Raw genomic sequence first — 21148 nt, 5'->3', positions numbered from 1 at the left:
CCTTTAAGTACCATGATGCCCTATTGGCTGTAGGGTGTGGACAGAGAATCTATAAATTTGCTTGCTTTACCCCTCATTCTCTCTCTTACAAATATCTGATGAAAGAGCATCTCACACCATGAACTGAATAGGACAACACAATGAAGAGCACAGCTCAGCAGCCATATTGAGACAGTCATGCAGCCTGTTCTGAAGATGGCTGACCAAAAATGAGGATTTAACTAGAGACACTTAAAGTAACTAACAAGTCTGTGTGCCACCTGAAACTACACAGCACCATTTATCAGGATGTATGGTTGCCAATATTCACTTGTACTTTGCTTATTGTTATTATTTATGAATATTATCAATAATCCATTATTTAAAGTGTACTGTAACTTAACTCCTGCTTGTCTTTTACTACACCTAATTGCCTGAGGTTATACATGTAGAATGGAAGGTAGGGAGAAGTTAAATGGTACAATACTTTATAAACAGGGGTAAGTCTGGGAGATTTGAGGCATTCTAAAAAAGGCTACACATTAATAATATAAAAAGGGAAAGTAGAGTAATATAATACTCTACCAAGACAAAACAGATGCATTTCCATATATCTTTAATTCACTGTGAGATATCTAAAATGGGCGGCACGATGGCTCAGTGGTAGCTCTACTGCCTTGCAATTAGGAGACCTGGGTTTGCTTCCCAGGTCCTCCCTGCGTAGAGTTTGCACGTTATCCCCGTGTCTGCGTGGGTTTCTTCCGGGCGCTCCGGTTTCCTCCCAAAGACCAAAGGCATGCAGGTTAGGTGCATTGTTGATCCTAAATTGGCCCTAGTGTATGCTTGGTGTGTTTGTGTGTGTGACCTGCGGTGGGCTGGCGCCCTGCCTGGGTTTGTTGCTGCCTTGCATCCTGTGTTGGCTGGGATTGGCTCCAGCAGACCTCCGTGACCCTGTAGTTAGGATATAGTGGGTTGGATGATGACTGACTGACTGATATCTAAAATGCACTTCCAGATATCTCTAAATGTTCATTTGGCCCACCATATGGGAAGTTATTTTAAGATATCTTGAAATTCAATTTTATTTGAAAGACCTAAAATACATTTTTAGAAATCTTAAATTCATTTCATGATATCTTTAAATGGGTCTCTACTTCACTTGAGATATCTTAGAATGTATTTCAAGATATCTCAAAAACAACTTGAGATAGCTTTAAAAAGACATTAACTTATTTCAAAGTATGGGTTACTACTTGTTATTGGTCACATAGCCATGTGCACAGAATTGTCACCAAGCTTGTCTCATCTCTTCCTCTTGTCCTCTCTGCTCCTTTTCTCGGCCTTTTTCTAGTCCTCCCAGTTCTTTGTCTCCACCCAGTCGTCTGAGGTCAGGCTTGAACCCGAGTTTGTCCTTGTTGTACTTAGCAGTTATTTTGTGCTAATGCCTACTTGTTCATTTCAAAGACATTGAAATATGTTGACTTAAAGCCGCCCTGTGACTCCTCTATGGCCTCTCTGATCAATATGCTCTTAATCGGCTTGTGATGGCCTTGGTTACCCACAGCTGTCACACTCACATGAAACTGAGACGTCAATAGTCAAGTCTGAGGATGAGCTGAGCAATAAGGACAGAAACAAGCAAAAGGAGATGGTAAGTGCTTAACGGTTTAACAATACAACAAAATGAAGTGTTCAAAACACAAATAAAGTGAAGTGCTTCTTCAATAAATAAATTAACAAATAAATAAATTAATATTCCCCAATATAAAGAGTGTTCATTGGTGGAGGTTAAAATCACAGTACACAGTCAATAATAATTCATAGATAAAAATGAGGCAGGTTTTGACCTTACCCCTTGAGTGCCATGTGCTCACTCATCTCAGGCCAACTTCTTGACCTCCACTCCACTGCATCAGCTCAGCCACAATTCTGCATTTACTTTATTTCTCATTTAACCTCCATCTCCATCTTTTCATTTTTCATTCCTGTTCAGTTTTGTTCTTGATTATCCTGCTGAGGCTCATTTTAAACTCACTGAGGTGCAGGTGTCTAATTCCACACCCCAGAACACTAATGAGGACACTGGCTGAACCACACGTGTCTGCAGGTGTAAAGTGCGCTCCGCCAATTCACCACCAACACTCCAGGGCTGCTCTGCTCCCCCACACTACCACATCCACCTACGCCCCTCTGAGTCCACCATTTTAATTTAAAACCTGCACACAACCACTGACCCCTGACATGTGTCACCACACAGCTTTGCATTTAGTAGTAAAGAGAATCACGCAGTGACCAGAGTGACCAGTGGGGCACAGGACTAGTGTGACAGGTGTCCTTAGTGACGTCAAATTATTCACATCTCCAGTCGGCCATTTGATTGTCTGCTGGCGTTGAGGAAGACCCTGACTGACTGAAATGACAAAAGAGGGATTTGTGAGGCAGAGGGTTTGGACCTGTGATGACATCAGTGAAGACCATATGTGTATAAAAATATCAAAAAGGCGCTATATAGTGGATTATTGAGAAAGTCATGTGACAGCCTACACTGATCATGTGGTGAGATTCTTGTTTTAATGTCCCACAAGAGACACAAATGTGAGTTACAAACACAAGAGGGCGCCACTTCTCACACTGGAGTATCTCACTGACACGTCCACTGAGGTCACCTTCCCAGAATCCTCTCAGTGTGTCTGGATGTCTACTACACATGATGTGTGTGTCCACCTGTCGGTCACTAAGTCCACTGACAGATATATGTCGATGTCCTGTGTACACCTGGGGGTCATGTCTTGTAGAATGATGTCGGCCTGTTCAGTCCACTTGGCTATAATGGCGGTCACTTCCTGTGTCTCCCACCTTACTGTCCACACTGCCTTCAGTCCTAATCCTCTCCTCCCTGTCACCTTCTCTGTCTGTGTATGGCAGGCTGGTCATTTCTACTGCTGCTGTCCACCTTTCCTCCTGTTCCTCTGTCTGTCCTCGTCTCTCTCCTACTCCTTATCCTCTGCCTTGTCCTCCTCTTTTATTCATCCTTTTCTTCATTCTGTTCATCTCCTTCCCTTGTCTCTCCTTATCTTTGCTATTCTATTCTCTTTGTCCTTATCTGTCACTTCAGTCCATCTCTAGCTGTCCACTCTTCATTGTCTTTTGTCACTTTAGTCGTCTCTTCTCCTCACACTGACTGTGTTTCTCCTCCTGCAAAGGATAGTGAAGACAGCAGAGAACATTATTAGGGTGCCTCTCCCTTCACTGCAGGACATATTTTACAAACGCACTGTCAGCATTGTGCAGGACCCCTTACACCCATCACATGGACTTTTCACACTTCTGCAATCCAAGAGAAGATACTGCAGCATCAGAGCCAGATCTGCCAGGCTGCAGGAGAGTTTTTACCCCCAAGCTGTTAGACTCTTTAATACCTGGCTGACCCCTGGGACCTTCCACATGGGCTCAACCACCTCTAAAAACAGAACTTTTATACATGTGAGCCACTGACCTGTAAAGATGATTGTGCAGGTAGAGAAGAACTGAAAATCTCATACTGACCTTTAAGTATTTTGACACTCTTGATATCCTTCTGCTGTGAAACATTCTGTCCTGTTATTGTTTACACATGTCTTAAACAACTATTATCATACACTGATCATTTCTGTATTATCTATATCTATTATTTATTTATTATATTACATATCTATTGACTATATTTATGTATCTAGATTGCAAATACCATACATTGCATCAATGTTCATATTGCTTACTACACGTCAATATTGCTGCTACTTCTTTGTCTTGTCTTTGCACAATGTCTTGTCTTGTTTGAGTTTTAATTTTAAATTTTAATTTTAATTCTATTTTTAATTTATTTTTAATTAATTATTTGCACTTCATGTTGTTACACTCTGGATGGACGCTGAGCTTCGCAATTTCGCCTATCTGTATACTTGTATATGGTTGAGATGACAGAAGACTCGCCAGTAATGATGGACACCTGCAGAGTTGTCTGTCTACCTGTGGTCACCTCCTGTCTCACGTTACTGTCCACACTCTTTGAAATTCTAATCCTTTTGATTCTCCTCCTGCTGTGCTGAGTTTCGTTGCATTTGTGACTATTCTTGTGCTTTCATCATTACCGGAGTTTTGATTTTATTATCATACTTTGGCTTTGTGTATTGGGATGTTGTTGGCCTTGGATTCCCTTTGTTGTTTCAGCAAATCCTCTTGTGCTCTTTGGAGTTTATTTTGTGCTTTGGAGCATTTTTTTCAAAAATAATCCTTTGTATTTATAAAGATTGTTCATTGCGCTTTTTGGTGCCTACCCAGAGTTTGATGGTACCTCCCTCTGGTGGGTATTTTGATTTGTTTTATTTGGGACTTACGTGGTTGAAGACTCTCTAGTTCATAACAAGAGGATGTGGAGAAAGTCGAGACCAAAATAAAGACTGGACAACATGGGATTGTGGGAGAAGAAATAAAACAACAGGCTGAACAGAAAGGACGATGAGAGGATGAAAGAGACCACTGTGGGCGAGGGGCTCAGGGTCACAATGCTGTCTTTAAGAATTTAACAATTAAAAAGGAATCTGTAGCTGTGTCCTCGTCACGTTCATCTGTCTGCTCACGTGTGACACTGACGTCTGTCCTGATTAAAAACAATGTTTATATGGTGGGTGTGGAACATAAAGAGCCATAAAGTCAGAAGAAATAAAATTGAACACACACACACACACACACACACACACACACACACACACACACACATACACACAGACACACACACACACACAAACACACACAGACACACACACACACACACACACACACACACTCACACTTCTTGTTCACTTACTTCAGTTTCTGTAATTTGCAGTTTTCACTCCTCAGCCCCTCACACAGCTGATTCACTCCTGAATCCTCCATGTTGTTGTCGCTCAGGTTCAGTTCAGTCAGTCGTGAGTGTGGAGCAGAAAGAGCTGAGGAGAGAGCTGAGGAACATCTGGAGGTGAGATCACAATAAGACAGGCTGTGGAGATAAAGAGAGAGAAGTGAGGACATGAGGAGAGACAAACAGACAGTCGGTGGTCTCAATAAGTGACATGATGACTGCAAGCAGAGCTGGATGCTCAGGTGTGTCACTGAACAGCAGGCTGCTGCTAGCATTTGAACTGAAACACAATTTGAACTCCACACCAATGCTGCCCTTCAAGGCGCTATATACCTGAAGCACCTTCTGTCTGTCAGGTTACCCTGAGTGATGAGAGAATGTCAGCCGTCACACTGGACAGGAGTGTCACATAGCAGGACTGACCTTGTCCTCCACTTGAGTGTTCAGATGCAGTTCTCTGAGTTGGTGACAGCCGAGTGACAAACTCAGATTTCTGTCCTTCATTCAGGACTCAGGGTGAGGACACAACTGAAATGATTGACAGGAGGCCATTTACAAATGTCAGCCTCTCCAGATGTTCAGTGACAGCAGCTGTGAATCAGTCAGCCTTTATTTTATAGAGCGCTAGTCACAAACTAACAACACAAACAAATAAACACAACGAGCCCAAAGATAAATAAGTGACAAGGGAAAGGTGACAGGAGAGGTGATGGGACACAGGAGGACATGACAGTCCAGTCCAGGAGGGACACACAGAGGGTCACCAGCTGCTCACAGTGACGCTCCATTCTGTCCAGTCATCTTCTCTAAGGCCTATCAGCCACCAGACCTCAATGGACAAACTCCACTCAGCCGGCAGGTGACACAGGTTTAAGGTGACGGCCTTGTTGTGTCACAGCAAGAGTCTCTCTCATTGTCACTGCACACACCAACTGTCACAGACATGGTGAACTGAAGAGCTTTGGTGGTCAGTAGAGAGTTTGGACCCTGGACAGGCCTCTGCTCTTCATGGCCACTTAAGCACCAACTGAACAATAAATAAGTCAGAGGATAAAATAATAAGACATAGAAAAATGAAAATCAAATGAAGAATAAAATGTGTTTGAGTGTCACCGTGACAAAGTGGACAAATGGATGCAGTTTATAAATTAGAATTTGTGTGCAAATATAAATGAAGATATTTCAGATAAAAAATATGAAAAGACACAAAGCCATCCCCTTATATAGAGCCTTTCAATCCAAAGTCACTTTACATGTCCAGCTCTCTCCTTGTATTTTTACTCTGAGCACAGACAGGTGAAGTGACTCACTCAGGGTGACACAGCATGTGACAGGCAGGAACTGAACCCATGTCACTGGGATGTCAAGTGTGGCACCTCAGCCACTAGGCCACAGAACTGGGAATCAGGATTGGCCAGAATGACAGAGGAGGCGGGACATGAGCTGTCAGTCAGCCTGAGAAGGTGTGAAGAGAAGGCGGCCATCTCGGTGAATTTGATTTATCAGGCCTTTGATCAAATGGGACGCTTTGTGTCTTTAGATGACCTAAAAATGTCGACTGACTGAAGTGTTTGATTATTGTGTTGTTAAACATTTGGTCGAAGTGTGAAGGCTAAAGAGGGCTGAAGTGACACACAGACATTCAAACGTGTGACGTGAACAGGACAGTGGCACAGTGGTTAGACACATCAGGGACCAGGGAGCAAATCTGAACACACGACTGAGCTCTCAGATCTTGGTGCTGATTCTTTTATCATTTTTATACTGATAAGACTTTAGGGTGTTGGCTGACTTTACATTTTTAAGTCAAGTACTCAAAGACATGGTGACAATAAACATCTAAAGTAAAATGTGTACAAATGAGAGTGACATACAAGTGACAAGGGCCACAAATCAAATGTCATTGGACAAACTCTGAAGTGCCGGAGATCTTCAACAAGGAGGACGCACTGAGCTGAGTTTCTGTTCTCGACTGACAACTGAAATCTTCTTAATGGCCGACAAGAAGATGAACCAAAGATGAGGTCAGCAAGTAAGTCAGCAGCGCATTTCAGGCTTCGTCAGGCCGCAGACCGCAGGACTTGGGAAGCATCAGAGTTTTCAAAAGCTCCAAGGCCGAGGTGAGCTGCTCAGTGGTCTTGTACCCCATGTTTGTCACAGTGTGTTATTGTAATGATTTGCGTTTATTTTTTTATTCTGTTAATATTGCAAATTTTTTTCGTGGTTTTCTTTTTATTGTGTGTTTTTTTGTGTTATTTCTGTTATGACTTCTTCTGAATTCTTTACACTTTGAGGTAGTTGATGATATTTTCTGTTTTCCTGTGACATCCTCTTCATGTTTTGTGTGTCACTATTCTGTGTGTCTGTTGTAAAGGAGTTGCTATAAAGTGACACTCAGAGTCACACTAAGTCTTTGGTCAAAGATCAAGGAGTATAAAGTTCAGTCCATTGGACTTCTGAGTTATCTGAGTTTGTGGATGTGACATAAAGAATAAGCACACGTGTGTTTAAAAGTCAGACGTCACAACTGGTGCTTTGTGTTTGGACTGCGAGTTTGGATTTCACTTTCAGTTCTGACACTCGGCTTTTTGATCTTCCTGTTCTGATCTCCTCTTCTGGCTCTCGATTCCCATCTTTCTCTCAGTTCCTTTTCTTTCTGCTGTTTTTATTGTAGTCCTGATTTAAACTCAGATCATTTAAAATGAGTGACTCAGTGAGAGAAGACGAGTTTACAAAGATATGAAGGACCTTCAAGGAGAGGTTAAAGATTTAAACACCCCGATGACACAAGTCACAAATACTTTGTGACAAACTCTAACTGATCTTCCTACTTCAAGTGCTCACATAAATCAAGGTGCTGGTGGTCTGCCAGTAGCTGGTGGGAGTCACGTAAAGGACCAGCCAGTCCTCATGTGATTTATTTTACTGGAGACCCTAAAGATGGAGGGGATGTTTGAATTAACAAAGGACGTGTTTGATTGTAAGCCAAATCCTGATTCTAAAAATCAGCTCATGTTGGTCATTTGATGTCACTGCTTGATGAGAAGCCACCTGAATGGACATTCACAATGACAAGAAAAGTCACAGTGCTGTCCATCTGTTGAGGATTTGGTTTGTGAATTTAGAAACATTTTAAATATGGCTGTCAGATTAGAGGTGGCAGTCAGTCGATTACTAGAATTCACACAAGACATTCAGTCAGTTAGTAAATATAAAGTGACATGTGACATGTGAGCCCATGAAGTGGTCAGACTGATGACCTTCTCATGTCACTGCTGACCACACAAAGCTGGCACACCACATAGTGTCATGGCTGCCAGTCCTGATGGTGTCGACTCTCAGATGTGACTCCATCACAAATCTGCTGCTAATGTCCTGCTGTCGTATGGACAGGCCAGTCAGCTACGTGACGATCATCGGGGGGTTTACTTCTGAACTGCTTTACACCCTAAAGACCTTAAGTAGTCAGTGAAGAGGGTGGGATTTGACCCTGCGGCCTGGAGATGTGGAGTACCAGTGCTCACCTCTGTGCTGCCCCCCGTGAAGGATCACTTTGACTAAAACGAGTTCCAGAGATGAACTCCATATTTCTACAGTAGGAGTGAAGACAGCCGGAGTTCAGAGGTTAGGATTGTTAATGAAAACTGAAACTAAAGTGGTGAAAAAGAGTTATGTTAAACAAAATAAAAGTGAAAGGAAAAGAGTGAAAAATAAAAACTAAACTGAAATTAAAACTGCATACAGAAAACTAACTGAAATTAAATAAAAATCTGTTTTTTTCATTTTTGAATAACCAGACCAGAGTTCAGCAATCAATTATTTGTTAGATTTTGTTGTTTTCCATTCCTGTAGCTCACTCTCTCCGTTGTTTTCTGTGTGTTTTACAAATCTGTTTCTTTACTTGTGCTAATTGTATATTTATAATCATCAATACTCACCTGAGAGTCTGTCCCTGCGCTATACACACACACACTGTATGCTATTGTATTGTACTCCGCTCAGCTCTGGGCGACACTCCAAGGCTGGACCTTCACCTCCCCTCACCGGCGGGCGGCCGAGCACTTGGACTGACGGACTTTAGCAGCACAAAAGGGTCTCTGAAGTGTTTGAGGGTCAGTGCTGTCTCTTCATGGCGCCTCTTCATGGTCGGAGCGGACTCCTTCATCACCGACTGCTCACCACAAAGATTCTGCTACAGGCTGTTTATTCTCCACCAACTCTACGCTCTTTATAATCAGCATTTTAATTTATAAAGATATCACTTTACACTTTCATGACATACTGGGAACAGGATATAAATTAATAAAAGTATTAATATGACCGCAGCACACGTGAAATAACTGAGCACTCACGTATGATTACTTTACATTCTACAGCACACGTGATGTCAGCGACAGACGACGACTCTTCTGTGGAGGGCACTGGCACAATGGCAGCCCCCTCAGACTGGCACTTCAATTATTAGATGAGCCAGGACACGTTTTATGTCAAGTTTTATTTTCAGAAAAATTGTTAACAAAGTACAGTAATTATGGAACTTGTGTTACCATTAAAAAGATTACATGTTGAATCTTTTTTTCTATATAAAGTTGTTTCAGTGTTTAGGTGTTAGAGGCTGCAGCCCCACTTGTATCATCCATAAATAACAAGACCACCTTGAGTTAGTAGCGAGTTCTTTCTTTTCCTTATTTTTGAAAGTATTTACTTTGTTGTCATATTTAGTCAGAATGATGTAAGTGGGGCGTCACTGTGATTTGATTTGACTTTACACGGCTGGGGGGCTCCACATTCCTGATTACACCCGCAATGCACATGAAGGACGCAGCTGCTGCCGTTGGACGCCAATATGAGGCTGCTGGTGATTTGTGATTGACGAGTGATGAGGTGAAATAAAACAAACTCAGCACTCGGGGAGAGACGACCGGCCGGAGGACGTTGGTTTGTTGTCCCTTTTGTTCCTAGAGGAGTTCATTAGTGCTAACCGTGTTATTCTTATTAATGGGGGACTCCCAGAATGCATAACAAGATGTCCGCATGTTACTTTAGTGTAGCAGACAGCTGGTTCATTTACAAACCTGTGAAAGAAGACTGAGGGGGGATTTTCAGTTCAGGAGGGGAACTGATTTGGGAGAAGCGGCGCAGGTTTAGTGGACGGAGTGCTCAGGTTAGACGGCTGTGGTTTGTCTCACCATTGGGAGCAACTTTAGCCAGCTGATGGCTGCTGGGCTCTTAGAGCTTTCTTTCTTTCTTTCTTTCTTTCTTTCTTTCTTTCTTTCTTTCTTTCTTTCTTTCTTTCTTTCTTTCTTTCTTTCTTTCTTTCTTTCTTTCTTTCTTTCTTGTTTTTTCACCAAGTTATTGATTTGAATGAGTGCAACAGGTGAATTCTTTCTTTTGGAGTTTTGCTATTGGTTATTATTTTTTTAATTTTTATTTTTTTTCCTGTGATTAATATTTTCTTTATTTTTTGAATGCAATGCGTCTGTTGCTACATTTGTCCTAATTAGTAATTGCGCCATCTCTGACCAGTGTCTGACCCCATCACCTGCCTGATGTCTACTAGGGGGGCTAAGGAGTGTTTTCCTCGCTTATCTCCTCTCACACCACACACCACAGTTTATTTATTGATGAAGACCCCACACAGGTTGTGTCCCCGTCACTTGTCACTGTTCTGTGGACACTGAGGTGTGTTTGATCTTTCATATTCTCCATGATGAAGGAGAGTCTCATTATTATCTTTAAGCTTCTTTAGACAAAAGTGAACATGCTACAGATTTGTAACTGACATTGTGATTAAAGTTATTGATTCCTGCAGCTATTAATAAAAATTGTTTTTAAAATAACACACTCCAAAAATTACAAAACAGGCTTTCAATGCGCAGACATATCTAACAATAACACAAAAATGTCTTTTCTAGAACTTTCTAATCAGTTGTACTTTTCTCATTTCTCAACAAAGAGGGTCTAATAGTGAATTTCTATATAAATTATTATTTGACTTCTGTTGTTATTTAGCTGCTGTTGTGGATTTCAGGTGGCACTGTGACACACAGCAGTGTATGTTCTGACATGGACCCTCGTCTATTTGTAGGCCTGACACTCCCTGATGGACACACTAATGTCACCCTCAGTGTCCACAGACAGTCAAACTAAACTCATGAAGGTTTTATTACTCACTCGACACGTCTGCAGCAGATGAGCCCCAGCGCCAGTCTCATGATGCACTCTGAGGTGAGGTTTGTCTCTGACAGGTCAAGCTCCTCTAGTTCTCCACAGCAGCTGATGACAGAGCCCAGCACAGCACAGTCCAGAGGAGATAAAGTCGTCTGACTAAAGTCCATCTTTAAATCCTTCCCAATGGCGTCTCTGATTAATTTCTTATTCTGAGTCTCATAGAGCCACTGACACACTCGCAGAGCTTCACGTTTATCCCGTCCCTGTAGCACCTCTTCAGCTTTCTTCTTCACCCACTCCAGTATCTGCTTTGCTGTCTTCCTCTCAAACTCCCCCATGACTCCCCCCAGTGTTTTAAAGACAGAATATCTGGCCAGTCCTGCTAAAAATCGAGTGAGAATCTCAAACCGGCCATCTTTACACAAGTCCAACTTCTCAAGCAGCTCCTCGATGCCCCCTGATGGATCGAGGTAGAAGGAGCAGGCAGCCATGAACTCCTGCAGGGTGAGGTGGTAGAATGTGTATGTCGTGTGCTCCAGAGTGCTTTCTCGCTGAAGGATTTCTCTGAGGAACCCTGAGAGGAATGGAGAGGACAGTACTGGCCAGAGACCAAAGGTGGACATCTCAAACTTGTCATAAAACACAAGAGTCCTATTTGCCACTCCATAATAAGCCATCTTTCCCAGTTTGATCAGAATCCCCCTCTGGTCCTTGGCTTCTCGCTTGTGTTGGGTGAGGATGTTGTGAAGAAACATCACAAAGAGCTCAGTGACAGTTCTGGGGGCAACTCCTCGCTCTTCTTCAGGTGTCATGAAGTGGCTCTTCAGCACAGAGCAGATAATCCAGCAGTATGAGGGGTTGAAGCACATGGTGTACAGGATGGCGTTCTCTTCCACGTATTGAAAAACCTCAGAGCCCAGATCAGCATCACTAAAGAACTTCTTAAAGTACATCAGCCTTTGTTCAGGGAAGAACCCCAGGATCTCTGCAAATCGATCAACTCTCTCCATGTCCAGGGTCTCCAGGGCTGTTGGTCTGGTTGTTATCAGGACTGTACAGCCCTTCAGTAATGTCCTTGTGACCAAACTGGTGACCAGGGAGTGAACAGGAAAGTAGTCATCTGGGTCTGAGGGGAGCTTCCTGGGAGTGAAGTCCAGTTTGTGTTTGTACTCATCAAGGCCATCAAATATAAAGAGGAGAGATTCAGGTTTCTTCAGGATTTCACTCAGCCTCACGTCATTGAGATATCTATAGTGCCTTACAATCAGACTGGTCAGAGGCATCTGTGGCTCTGTTTCTGTGTCTAGTAGGTTGAGCTCCCTGAATTTAAACAGGAACACAAAAGCAAACCTCTGGTACTGAGTGCCTCTGGCCCAGTCAAACATGATCTTCTGGACCATGGTGGTCTTCCCAATTCCAGCCACCCCACTGACCACGACAATGTGAGGGTCTGTCTCACTTTCTGGACTCCTCCTAAAAAGCTGCTCTGTCCAGATTCGCTCACATTTCTCTTTTGTCCGCTCCTCTATTAGCTCTGCATGAGTTCTCCCCATCTTCTCAAGTTCATGGTGTCTCTCACTGTAGGTTCTTTTGAACTGTTTGATGACCATCAGCTCTGTGTATCGAGTCTCAAAGCCCACAGCTCTGGTGCGTGGATCACTAAGAGAAGCCTGATCCTCCAGAGTTTTTGTGGATTCAGACACACCACCTCTGTGTGTCTCATGGAGGCCTGAAAGTCACAAAGAGAACTTGTGAGAAAGAAAAAAAAAATTGACTTTTTGTAGGCTGACTTTAATGTTTGGGAGATGCCAGCTGATCCAGCACCTTGCAGTCACTGAACTTGAAGAGGCGGCTAACCTGTGGTGCAGTAGGAGATTACAGATCTTGCCCAGGTGTTTTTTAGGGGGATAGCATGAACCTGATAGGAGACTTCAAGCAGACAGGTAGAAACAGCTACTGTATGTCATTGTTGGACATGCAGTACACACAAGGCTACAGGTGAACAATGTCCAAGGGCTCCAACCCAGAGATGGAAGGTACCAGCCATTTTCAGGCCTTTGTGGAGCTTAATGGTGACTCTGACAATTCTGTGGTGGAGGAACCCCAGTGGGTCAATTGAAAACCAGTCATCCCACAAAGACAAAATCATTGAGAGTACAGGACTCAGTCGTCAGAAGGATTGAGATTTAGGTTTGTGTTCTTGTGTGGTCAGACTCTTGTAGGGTGTGCTGTCTACCTGATGGACAGTTGGGACACCTCCTTGGAAGGGTGAACAGGCTGCTGGCAAGGGTTGGGGGGATTTAGTTCTCATTGGCCATAATAGAAAATAAGACAAATGTTTGGGCACACTGACACTTTGACAATCAAGGAGTTAAGTGCCAAACTGAGGAGTGGAACTGACAAGGTGGTCTTCTCTGAAGTTCTGACTTTTCAGTCCATATAAGACTGAGGGGATTAGAAAGTTTAAATGAGTGCCTCATGTTGGGGTAGGATAGAAAGGCACAGATTTATGGGGCATTGGGATGACTTGATAAGATGCATTTGATCAGGAGGGACACCAATGTCAAGGTGCGGAGGTGTTAGGTGTGACATATAAGTAGATAACTCAAAGATCAGCGTGGGGGGAGAGGGTAGTAGGGAGGTTAGGACAGGCCTGGTTTAAAACATAACATAATTGAATTCACACTACAGTGTAAAAACAAATACAGAAACAATTCAGAAGTTTCTACTCAAAGAGTCAAAGGTAATTGAATAATACATTTAAATCACTGGCCTTAAATGCAATGAAAAAAATAATAAACTGTATGAGTAGTTCTGTGTAACTGAACAAATAGTGGACTGGGAAAGTATTCTGACTCCATCCCTTTCTGAAAATTTTACTATGTTACAGATTTAATTTTAAATAGATACATTTGACATTTCTGCCTATCCATCAACACTGAATAACCCATAAAGCGAACACAGGATTTATTAAATATCAAAAACCGTAATCTCTCATTAATACAAGTGTTTAGCCACTTAACAAGATACTTTGAAGACGCCCCTTTGGCAGCATTTCCAGCTTCAAATATTCTTTTTAAGTCTCTATAAGCTTTGCACACCTGGATTTGTTGAGTTTATCCCATTATTCCTGGTAGATCCTCTCAAACTCCATTAGATTAGATGGTAACTTTCTGTAAACTGCCATCTTCAGGACTCTCCACACATGTTCTATGGTGTGTAAGACTGAGGTTTAGTTGGCTCACACAAGGACACTCAGAGACTTGATCAGAAGCCACTCTAGTGTTGTGGACTTTATGCACTGAAAAGACACCCAGTCTCAGGTGGAGTGATCTCTGCAGCAGGTTTTCTTCAAGGACCTCTCTGGATTTGGCTGCATTCCTTATCCCCTCAATTCTGGCCAGTCTCCCTGTCCCTGTACCCTGATACCAAGATGCTGTCACCACCAATCTTCACCGTAGGATTGTATTAGACAGCTAATGAACAGTGCCTGGTCTTTGACAGACAAGTGCTTGGAGTTCTGCTCAGAGAGTTCAGTTTTTGTCTCCCTAGACCAGTGATTCTTTTTTCCTCATGTTCTCAGAGTTCTTTATATGCCTTTTGCTTAACAGGAGTTTCCATCTAGCAAATCTCCAAAAGATGCCTGATTGATGGAGTGCTGCTGAGATGGATATCCTTCTGGCAGGTTCTCCCATCTTAGCAGAGGACTTCTGAAGTTCTAAGAGTTATTGTTGGATTGTTGGTCACCTCCTTGACTGAGGCCCTTCCTGCCCAGCTACTCATTGTGGATGGATAGAAAGTTCTCCATGAAGAGTCCTGGGGCTTCATGTATAAACGGTGTGTACACACAAAAATGTTGTGTAAGCCCGTTTCCACGCTCAAATTGCGATGTATTAAAACTAAACTTGGGTAAAGCTACACACATTTTCACGCCAGCTCAAACCCTTGTGTACACAAGTTCTCCGCTCGGTTTTGCAAACTGGCAGCACCCAGCGTCAAAGCAGTGCTACAGTTCCTGTGTGGTTTCCCTTTATTTTTTAGATCCACATCCCTGACGCGGCTTTACACTGAAATTAATATTGTTTATTAGTTTAAGGCATCTGATTGTAATTAACCTGTAACAATATAATGGTCCACAGAATGGCCAAACTATTCCAAATACCATAGGTGCTTTAGCGTTGTTCCTCTCACTGTAATACTCAGAGTATTTATATCACTGTATCTGGGTGTGGAATCACAGCTCTACAGCAGCTGATCGGAAAGAGAATTATCGGAATACACCATCAAGCACACGCTGCCTCAGCCATGCTGTCTATTTGAACTGCTCTCATACGACAAACGTTTCAGAGCCTTTCCTGTACGGACCTTGCAGTTCAGAAACAGTTTCATCCGAAGAACTATAAACACACTCAATCAGTCCATCAAGTGCTCCTTGAACTGTTTGTACTTATAAGGACAATTACCTCACTGTAAACTTGCAATGCAGTTATAATATTGCACAACCTGAGCCACTTTATAAAGCGCGTAATTACATATGGTGACAATACCATTTTAAGATGAAATGCAGCAAAATATGTTTATTACATTATACAGATAAAACTAACTTCATTTAAATAATCTATATTGTTAATAATTAAACATGTGAGGACACGGTACCGCAGCGGTAGCGAGGCGCTGGAGCCCCATTCAGGGAGTGTTCCTGCCTCGTGCTGTGTTCTTGCTGGGGCTGGCACGACACTTAAACACGTACTATGAAGATATTTCAATGTTCCTTAAAAGTTTTGAAGAATCAGCATTCTCTGCTTACAGATGGCTTAACGTCTATTACAGAGCTGATTGTGTGGCGATTGGAGAAAGAAAAGGAAGGACAGGAATTGAGGGTTAGTACGTTCTAAAGAGACAGTACTGCTGCAATAAATTATTTCATCGAAGGTCACACACGGCGCAGCAAGCATCTTGCATGAGGCATGAATAATCTCTGGACAGAGCGCCAGCTCATCACAATCACTGTGCCACCTTGTTCCCATGTTCAATAACGTGCTTTAACTCCTATCATCATGAAAATGATATCAAGTATACATCTCAGTATTTTAATTATTCAGAGAGCTGTAATATCACAAATGTAATGGATTCTGTGTCCTTTCAGAGGAAGAAAAAGCCCGTTTAAGAAGCACATAGTGATTCACACACACAGAGCACATAGAAGATCATATACAAAACAAACCATTTAATGTGCTACTTTAGTTACGATGGGATTTGAGAAACTAGTAAATTAAAAGATTTTAAGATGAAGTTTATGATGTTCTACTTTAATGACAAAATAAACTACGTGATTAAAGTGGAAATTTTGAGATTGAAGTTGACATTTCATGCTTTTTTCCCCACTGTGTCTATTTTTTTTTCTCTGTACCTTAATAAGCTTTCATATGACACTCAGACGGTGGGCTGCAACTCGCCTTTTCACGCCGACTTTTATATGTGACAACTTCTTATTTATTTCGGGCACTGTGCGACTTTCTGAATTTGAACTTTTGAGTTTCTCCAACACTCTATGTCATTCAATCAACTTCCTTTTGTTGTTTATATCACTGTTTAAACCAACAAATAGTACGTTTTTCCTTTGCCTCCACTTGGTATTCACTGAAATTCTTTTATTCCCCTCCTTGCTTTTGCCATTTTCTTTTCACAGATTGCTGAGTTTAAGGGCTATTAATATTGATTTGCATATTCAAAGAGGCATAATTCTGGGAGGAGTTTGGGGAGTGGCAGCAGGTACGTGCACATGCATTACTTTTCACGTTGACCGGGATTTTTGGAGCAGAAGTCATGGAAGTTGGTGAATGCACAGAATTGTGCATCTGGATTGTTTTCTGCGTACACACATTTCCACTTTTGTCCGTATGTCATGTTATAGAGTAAATCTTACGCACAGAGTTATGCAAGAGGCCCCAGGTGTTTTTAGACTTCTTCTATTACACAATAAGTGTGGCCACTGTCCTCATGTGAACACTCAGAGCTTTACAAATGGTTTTATCCCTTTGCTTCATTCCATGTTTCACCACAACTTGATTGTACAGAGAGTTCCTTGTACTACATGGCTTGTTTTTTGTCCTGATATGCAGTGTGACTTGTTGAACCTTCTATACTCAGCGACACATGAGCCTTTCAGAAGGACATCCAATCAATTCAAGGAGCCACAGGTGGACTCTAATCAAGTTCTTGAAACATCTCAAGGAGAATGAAAGCAAACAAGAGACACCTGAGCACAATTTGGCGTGTCACAGCAAAGGGTCTAAAGAAGTCTAGGAATGAAAGATCTCAGTTTTTGATTTGGAATATTTTTTGCAAAATCATGAGGTCACTTTCTCATTAAGGGTTATTGAATGTACAATGAAGGGCAGAAATGGCCAATTTCTCCGATTCAAATTAAATCTACAACAAAATAAAATGTGCAGATTTTAAAGGGGTCTGAATATGCCTGTAATCCCCTGCATTAATAATATTACCAGAAACGTGCAGTGAATACACTTGACTTGAGCATTCCTAGTTTTCCTCCTCTTTCTTTATCTGTATGTTTACCATTCATTTGCTCAGAGGTTGATATGCTTGCTGCTTCCTGAGCAGCTCTTCTTTTTTCCACCCTAGCGGCCCGCTTCTTCTCTTCTTTAGTCAGCATCTTTTCATGTTAAAATTGATTAAGTCAGTGTTTGTGTTGCAATTACTTAGTACATTTTCCTTAATTTTTCACTTAAGCTGGCACTTCAGTCTGCCTCAAGAATGATTTAAGATATGAAGAGGTAGGAGAAGTGACGGCGAAGGTGGTAGGAATGAGAACGGCGCCCGTACACATGTGCCACACGGCTGGCCTGCTGGCTGCTGCTGAGAGTTGATTCTACAATAAAATAAAATAAAAATAAAAAGAAGAATAAACTTGGAGGTCAATCATCACCCAATAGCAGAGGGTAAATGTCACGTAGTGTATGTGTACCAAATTTCAGGTCAATAGATAGATAAACAGTTTGCGAGCTGCAGGTGATTTAAAATCCTGGACAGACAAACAAACAACCACAGTAGCGTATTATAGAAGAAGATAGCAGTAGTGAGAAGTTAAGCAAAATACCCCTTTATTGGCTGACTAGAAAGATTACAATATGCAAGCTTATGAGGAAACTCAGGTCCCTTCTTCATGAAAGATGTTGATTGTAAAGGTGTGGAAGTCACCATGTATATAAAACACAATTTAAATGTAAGTCGTCTTCAATTAGATGGTGAGCTACAGCTTAGTGAGGATGTTTGGTACAATGAGACAGCATTAGGGATCAAGGCCTCATATTTGGAGTATGTTACTGACAACCAAATGACATCAAATTACATTCTTTTATAATATTAACAAACACCAGTTTAAAGGAGGATTTTACAGTCATGGAGGGCTTTAATTACCTGAACATTAACTAGGCTAACCTTACAAATAACCGAGGATAAGGACAGGAGTTTATAGACATATCAAGTGACTGTTTATAACTCTGTATCTTAAATCATCTGAGCCACATGTGGTTTCTTCTTTTACCACACAACAAGGTCCTTCATAAGCCTCCTGTACTTCGACTCATTTCTGTTAGTAATGCAGCCTGTGATGGAGGAGTCATCTGAGAATTTCTGTACGTGGCAACAGTAAACAGGAAGGGAGACAGAACAGCTCACTGAGGTACTCCAGTGTTTCACACCACCATTTCTGACACACAGTCCCTCAGCCTAACAAACTTGTCTATTGGTCTGGTAGTCTGTGATCCAGGAGACTGTGGCGGCATCAAGATGCAAAGTCTTGAGCTTTTTCCACAGTCAATGAGGCAAAATGGTGTTAAAGATACTGGATAAATCAAAGAACATAATGCTGACTGTGATGCCAGCTTTGTCCAAGTGGGAGTAGACTCTCTAGAGCATGGAGATCAGAGCATCCTCAACACCTGCATGTGTCTGATAGGCAAACTGCAGAAGATTGAGATGTTCTCAAACCAGAGGTTAGAGCAGTTTGAGGACCAGCCTTTCAAAGATCTTCATGATGTATGAGCAACTGAAGTCCTCGGGATCACTGGATCACAGCAGCACATGTGAGGATCAGGAGTGCCAGTGAAAAGTCAGCGTGGGTTTAGATGAGGAGATAATGTCTTACTGGTTAGGTGAAATTATAAGAGGAAGTAACAAAAGCAGACTAGATACGTGTAAAAGAATAAAAAGCACAGCCTGTCTATAGGTAGAGAATTGATTCAAACACAAGAAGCAAAGAGATGTGAGGAGAGGAACCTTATCAGAACTTGATCACGTTAACAGTGGTGTCCCTCAGGGGTCAATGTTGGGGGTGATACTCTTTTTAATATAAAAAAATGATCAAACACTTCACTTTGACAAGGATAACAAACTGGGTGTATTGGTAGATAATTCAGAACCAGAGGGATTTGAAGAGCATAGAGGTTTGGGCAGACATGTGGCTGATGAGATTTAATGTAAATTAATGTTTTATGTGTTACATGTAGGAAGTAAACATTTTAGATTAAAATACACAATCAGAGGTCTGAAACTTGAAAGAAGAAAGGCCTGGGAATTGTAGTGAAATGGTCATCACTTACATCAAGACAGTGGACAGGAGCCATGAATAAGGCTAGCAGGATGCCAGGTCATATAGCGCCCCTATGTGGAGTACAAGTCACGTTAGGTTATACTAAAGCTTTATGACACACTGGTGAGGCCTCATCTGGAGTGTTGTGTGCAGTTTTGATTTTCAGGCACATAAAGTCTGTTGCAGCACATTTTTCTCCAGAAAGAGAACAACAGACACAAGGAAAAAATGTGGACAATAGGACCCTTCAAAAGCTGACAGTTATTTTGATTAGTGAGCTTTATGAGATGAATGGCCTGATCTCATCACAATTGTTCGAACTGAGGAGCAGAGCCCTGGAGGAGCTGATGACCGGAGACACAAGACCAGGCTTACCTTTAATACGAGCATCAATGGGAGTGGGCTGGAGACTGGCCTGAATGTTCATCAAGAGGTCTGGTCCTGGTGAGGTAACAAGAAGAGTCAGTTACAGCAGTAAAGAGGAAGATTAACAAAAGTATACAGAAGTACACAATGAGGTATACAACCAGAAAAATATCAAAAACGAAGATGCACTTTGTCTGGCAACAATGAAGAGTTAATGTCTGAAAGTAAAGAACAAACCAGCAATGTGTGTCCATATTGGGAGTCTGAAATTAACTGTCCAGGAAAGAAAACCAAGAAAATGACACACCAGACAGTATTAGGAACAGGAGACATATTGTGTGTTTATCATGCTGAGCAGAGCAGGAGGCAAAATGGAGAGCAGGGACTCTTTACTGAGACCTCACGGGAACAACAAGCTTCATGGGGATCTGAAGGAGAAATGTCTGAAAATACAAACATGATGAGCATGAGTGTGGGCATCTGGGGGCTTCTAAAGCTAACATTTACACACACAGACATCAGTGGTGTCAGAAAACAACAGAATCTGTGTCATCCTGTTAAAGTAAAGAAAAAGAAAATATTATTACTGATCAGCCAAGTGAGCTGTAGGTGTAGGCTTATAAAGTGTTAAAGGGGCAACATGCAAGTCAAATGTGCAGTCATGACAGGTGGCACTCGGGTAACAGCAGCACACCAGTTACTAAATAATATGGTAGGACCACTGACCCCTTTAAGGACTTTAACAGACACATAAAAGAGAAAATGATGGGAACTGGAGGAAGTGTTGGCATTGATGGCCAACAATGAGACGTCTTGGTGTAAGTGACGGACCTGACAGTTGTGTGACCAGCGGCCTACAGACAGTAATGTTGTGTTTGGTGTTCCTGTGACTCTTTCTTTGATTTCTACACATTCATTGATTTGCTCTCTCTCAAGACCCCATTAACTCACCGCCCTCTGTGACCTCCTCTAGTATTCTTGTCATGTTTGGTGATGGAAATCTCACAAGTTCTTCAGCCAGCGCCTTCCACAGGCTCACCAGTACCACACTTTCCATCTTCATTATTTCACTGATGAAGGACTCCACACCTGCTCGCCCCTGACCCTCTTCTTTGGCTTTGAATCTCTGAAAGACA

The 21148-nt window shown here is 42.0% G+C and overlaps 1 protein-coding gene and 1 long non-coding RNA gene across 2 annotated transcripts in view; one reads left to right on the top strand and one right to left on the bottom strand.

Annotated features, from left to right (window-relative positions):
- Positions 1–21148, bottom strand: part of LOC114643290 (NACHT, LRR and PYD domains-containing protein 12-like) — a 547995-nt gene that overhangs the window by 141945 nt on the left and 384902 nt on the right. The window contains exon 10 of the mRNA XM_051921829.1: positions 4826–4999. Coding sequence (XP_051777789.1) covers positions 4826–4999 — 174 coding nt within the window. The remainder of the gene's footprint in view (positions 1–4825; positions 5000–21148) is intronic.
- Positions 4837–21148, top strand: part of LOC127526405 (uncharacterized) — a 272184-nt gene continuing 255872 nt past the window's right edge. The window contains exon 1 of the long non-coding RNA XR_007933974.1: positions 4837–4978. This is a non-coding gene — a long non-coding RNA (uncharacterized LOC127526405). The remainder of the gene's footprint in view (positions 4979–21148) is intronic.

The sequence above is a fragment of the Erpetoichthys calabaricus genome, assembly GCF_900747795.2.
Source record: "Erpetoichthys calabaricus chromosome 1 unlocalized genomic scaffold, fErpCal1.3 SUPER_1_unloc_26, whole genome shotgun sequence".
Classification (NCBI taxonomy): Eukaryota; Metazoa; Chordata; class Cladistia; order Polypteriformes; family Polypteridae; genus Erpetoichthys; species Erpetoichthys calabaricus.
This window is presented reverse-complemented; position numbering and strand designations above follow the sequence as displayed.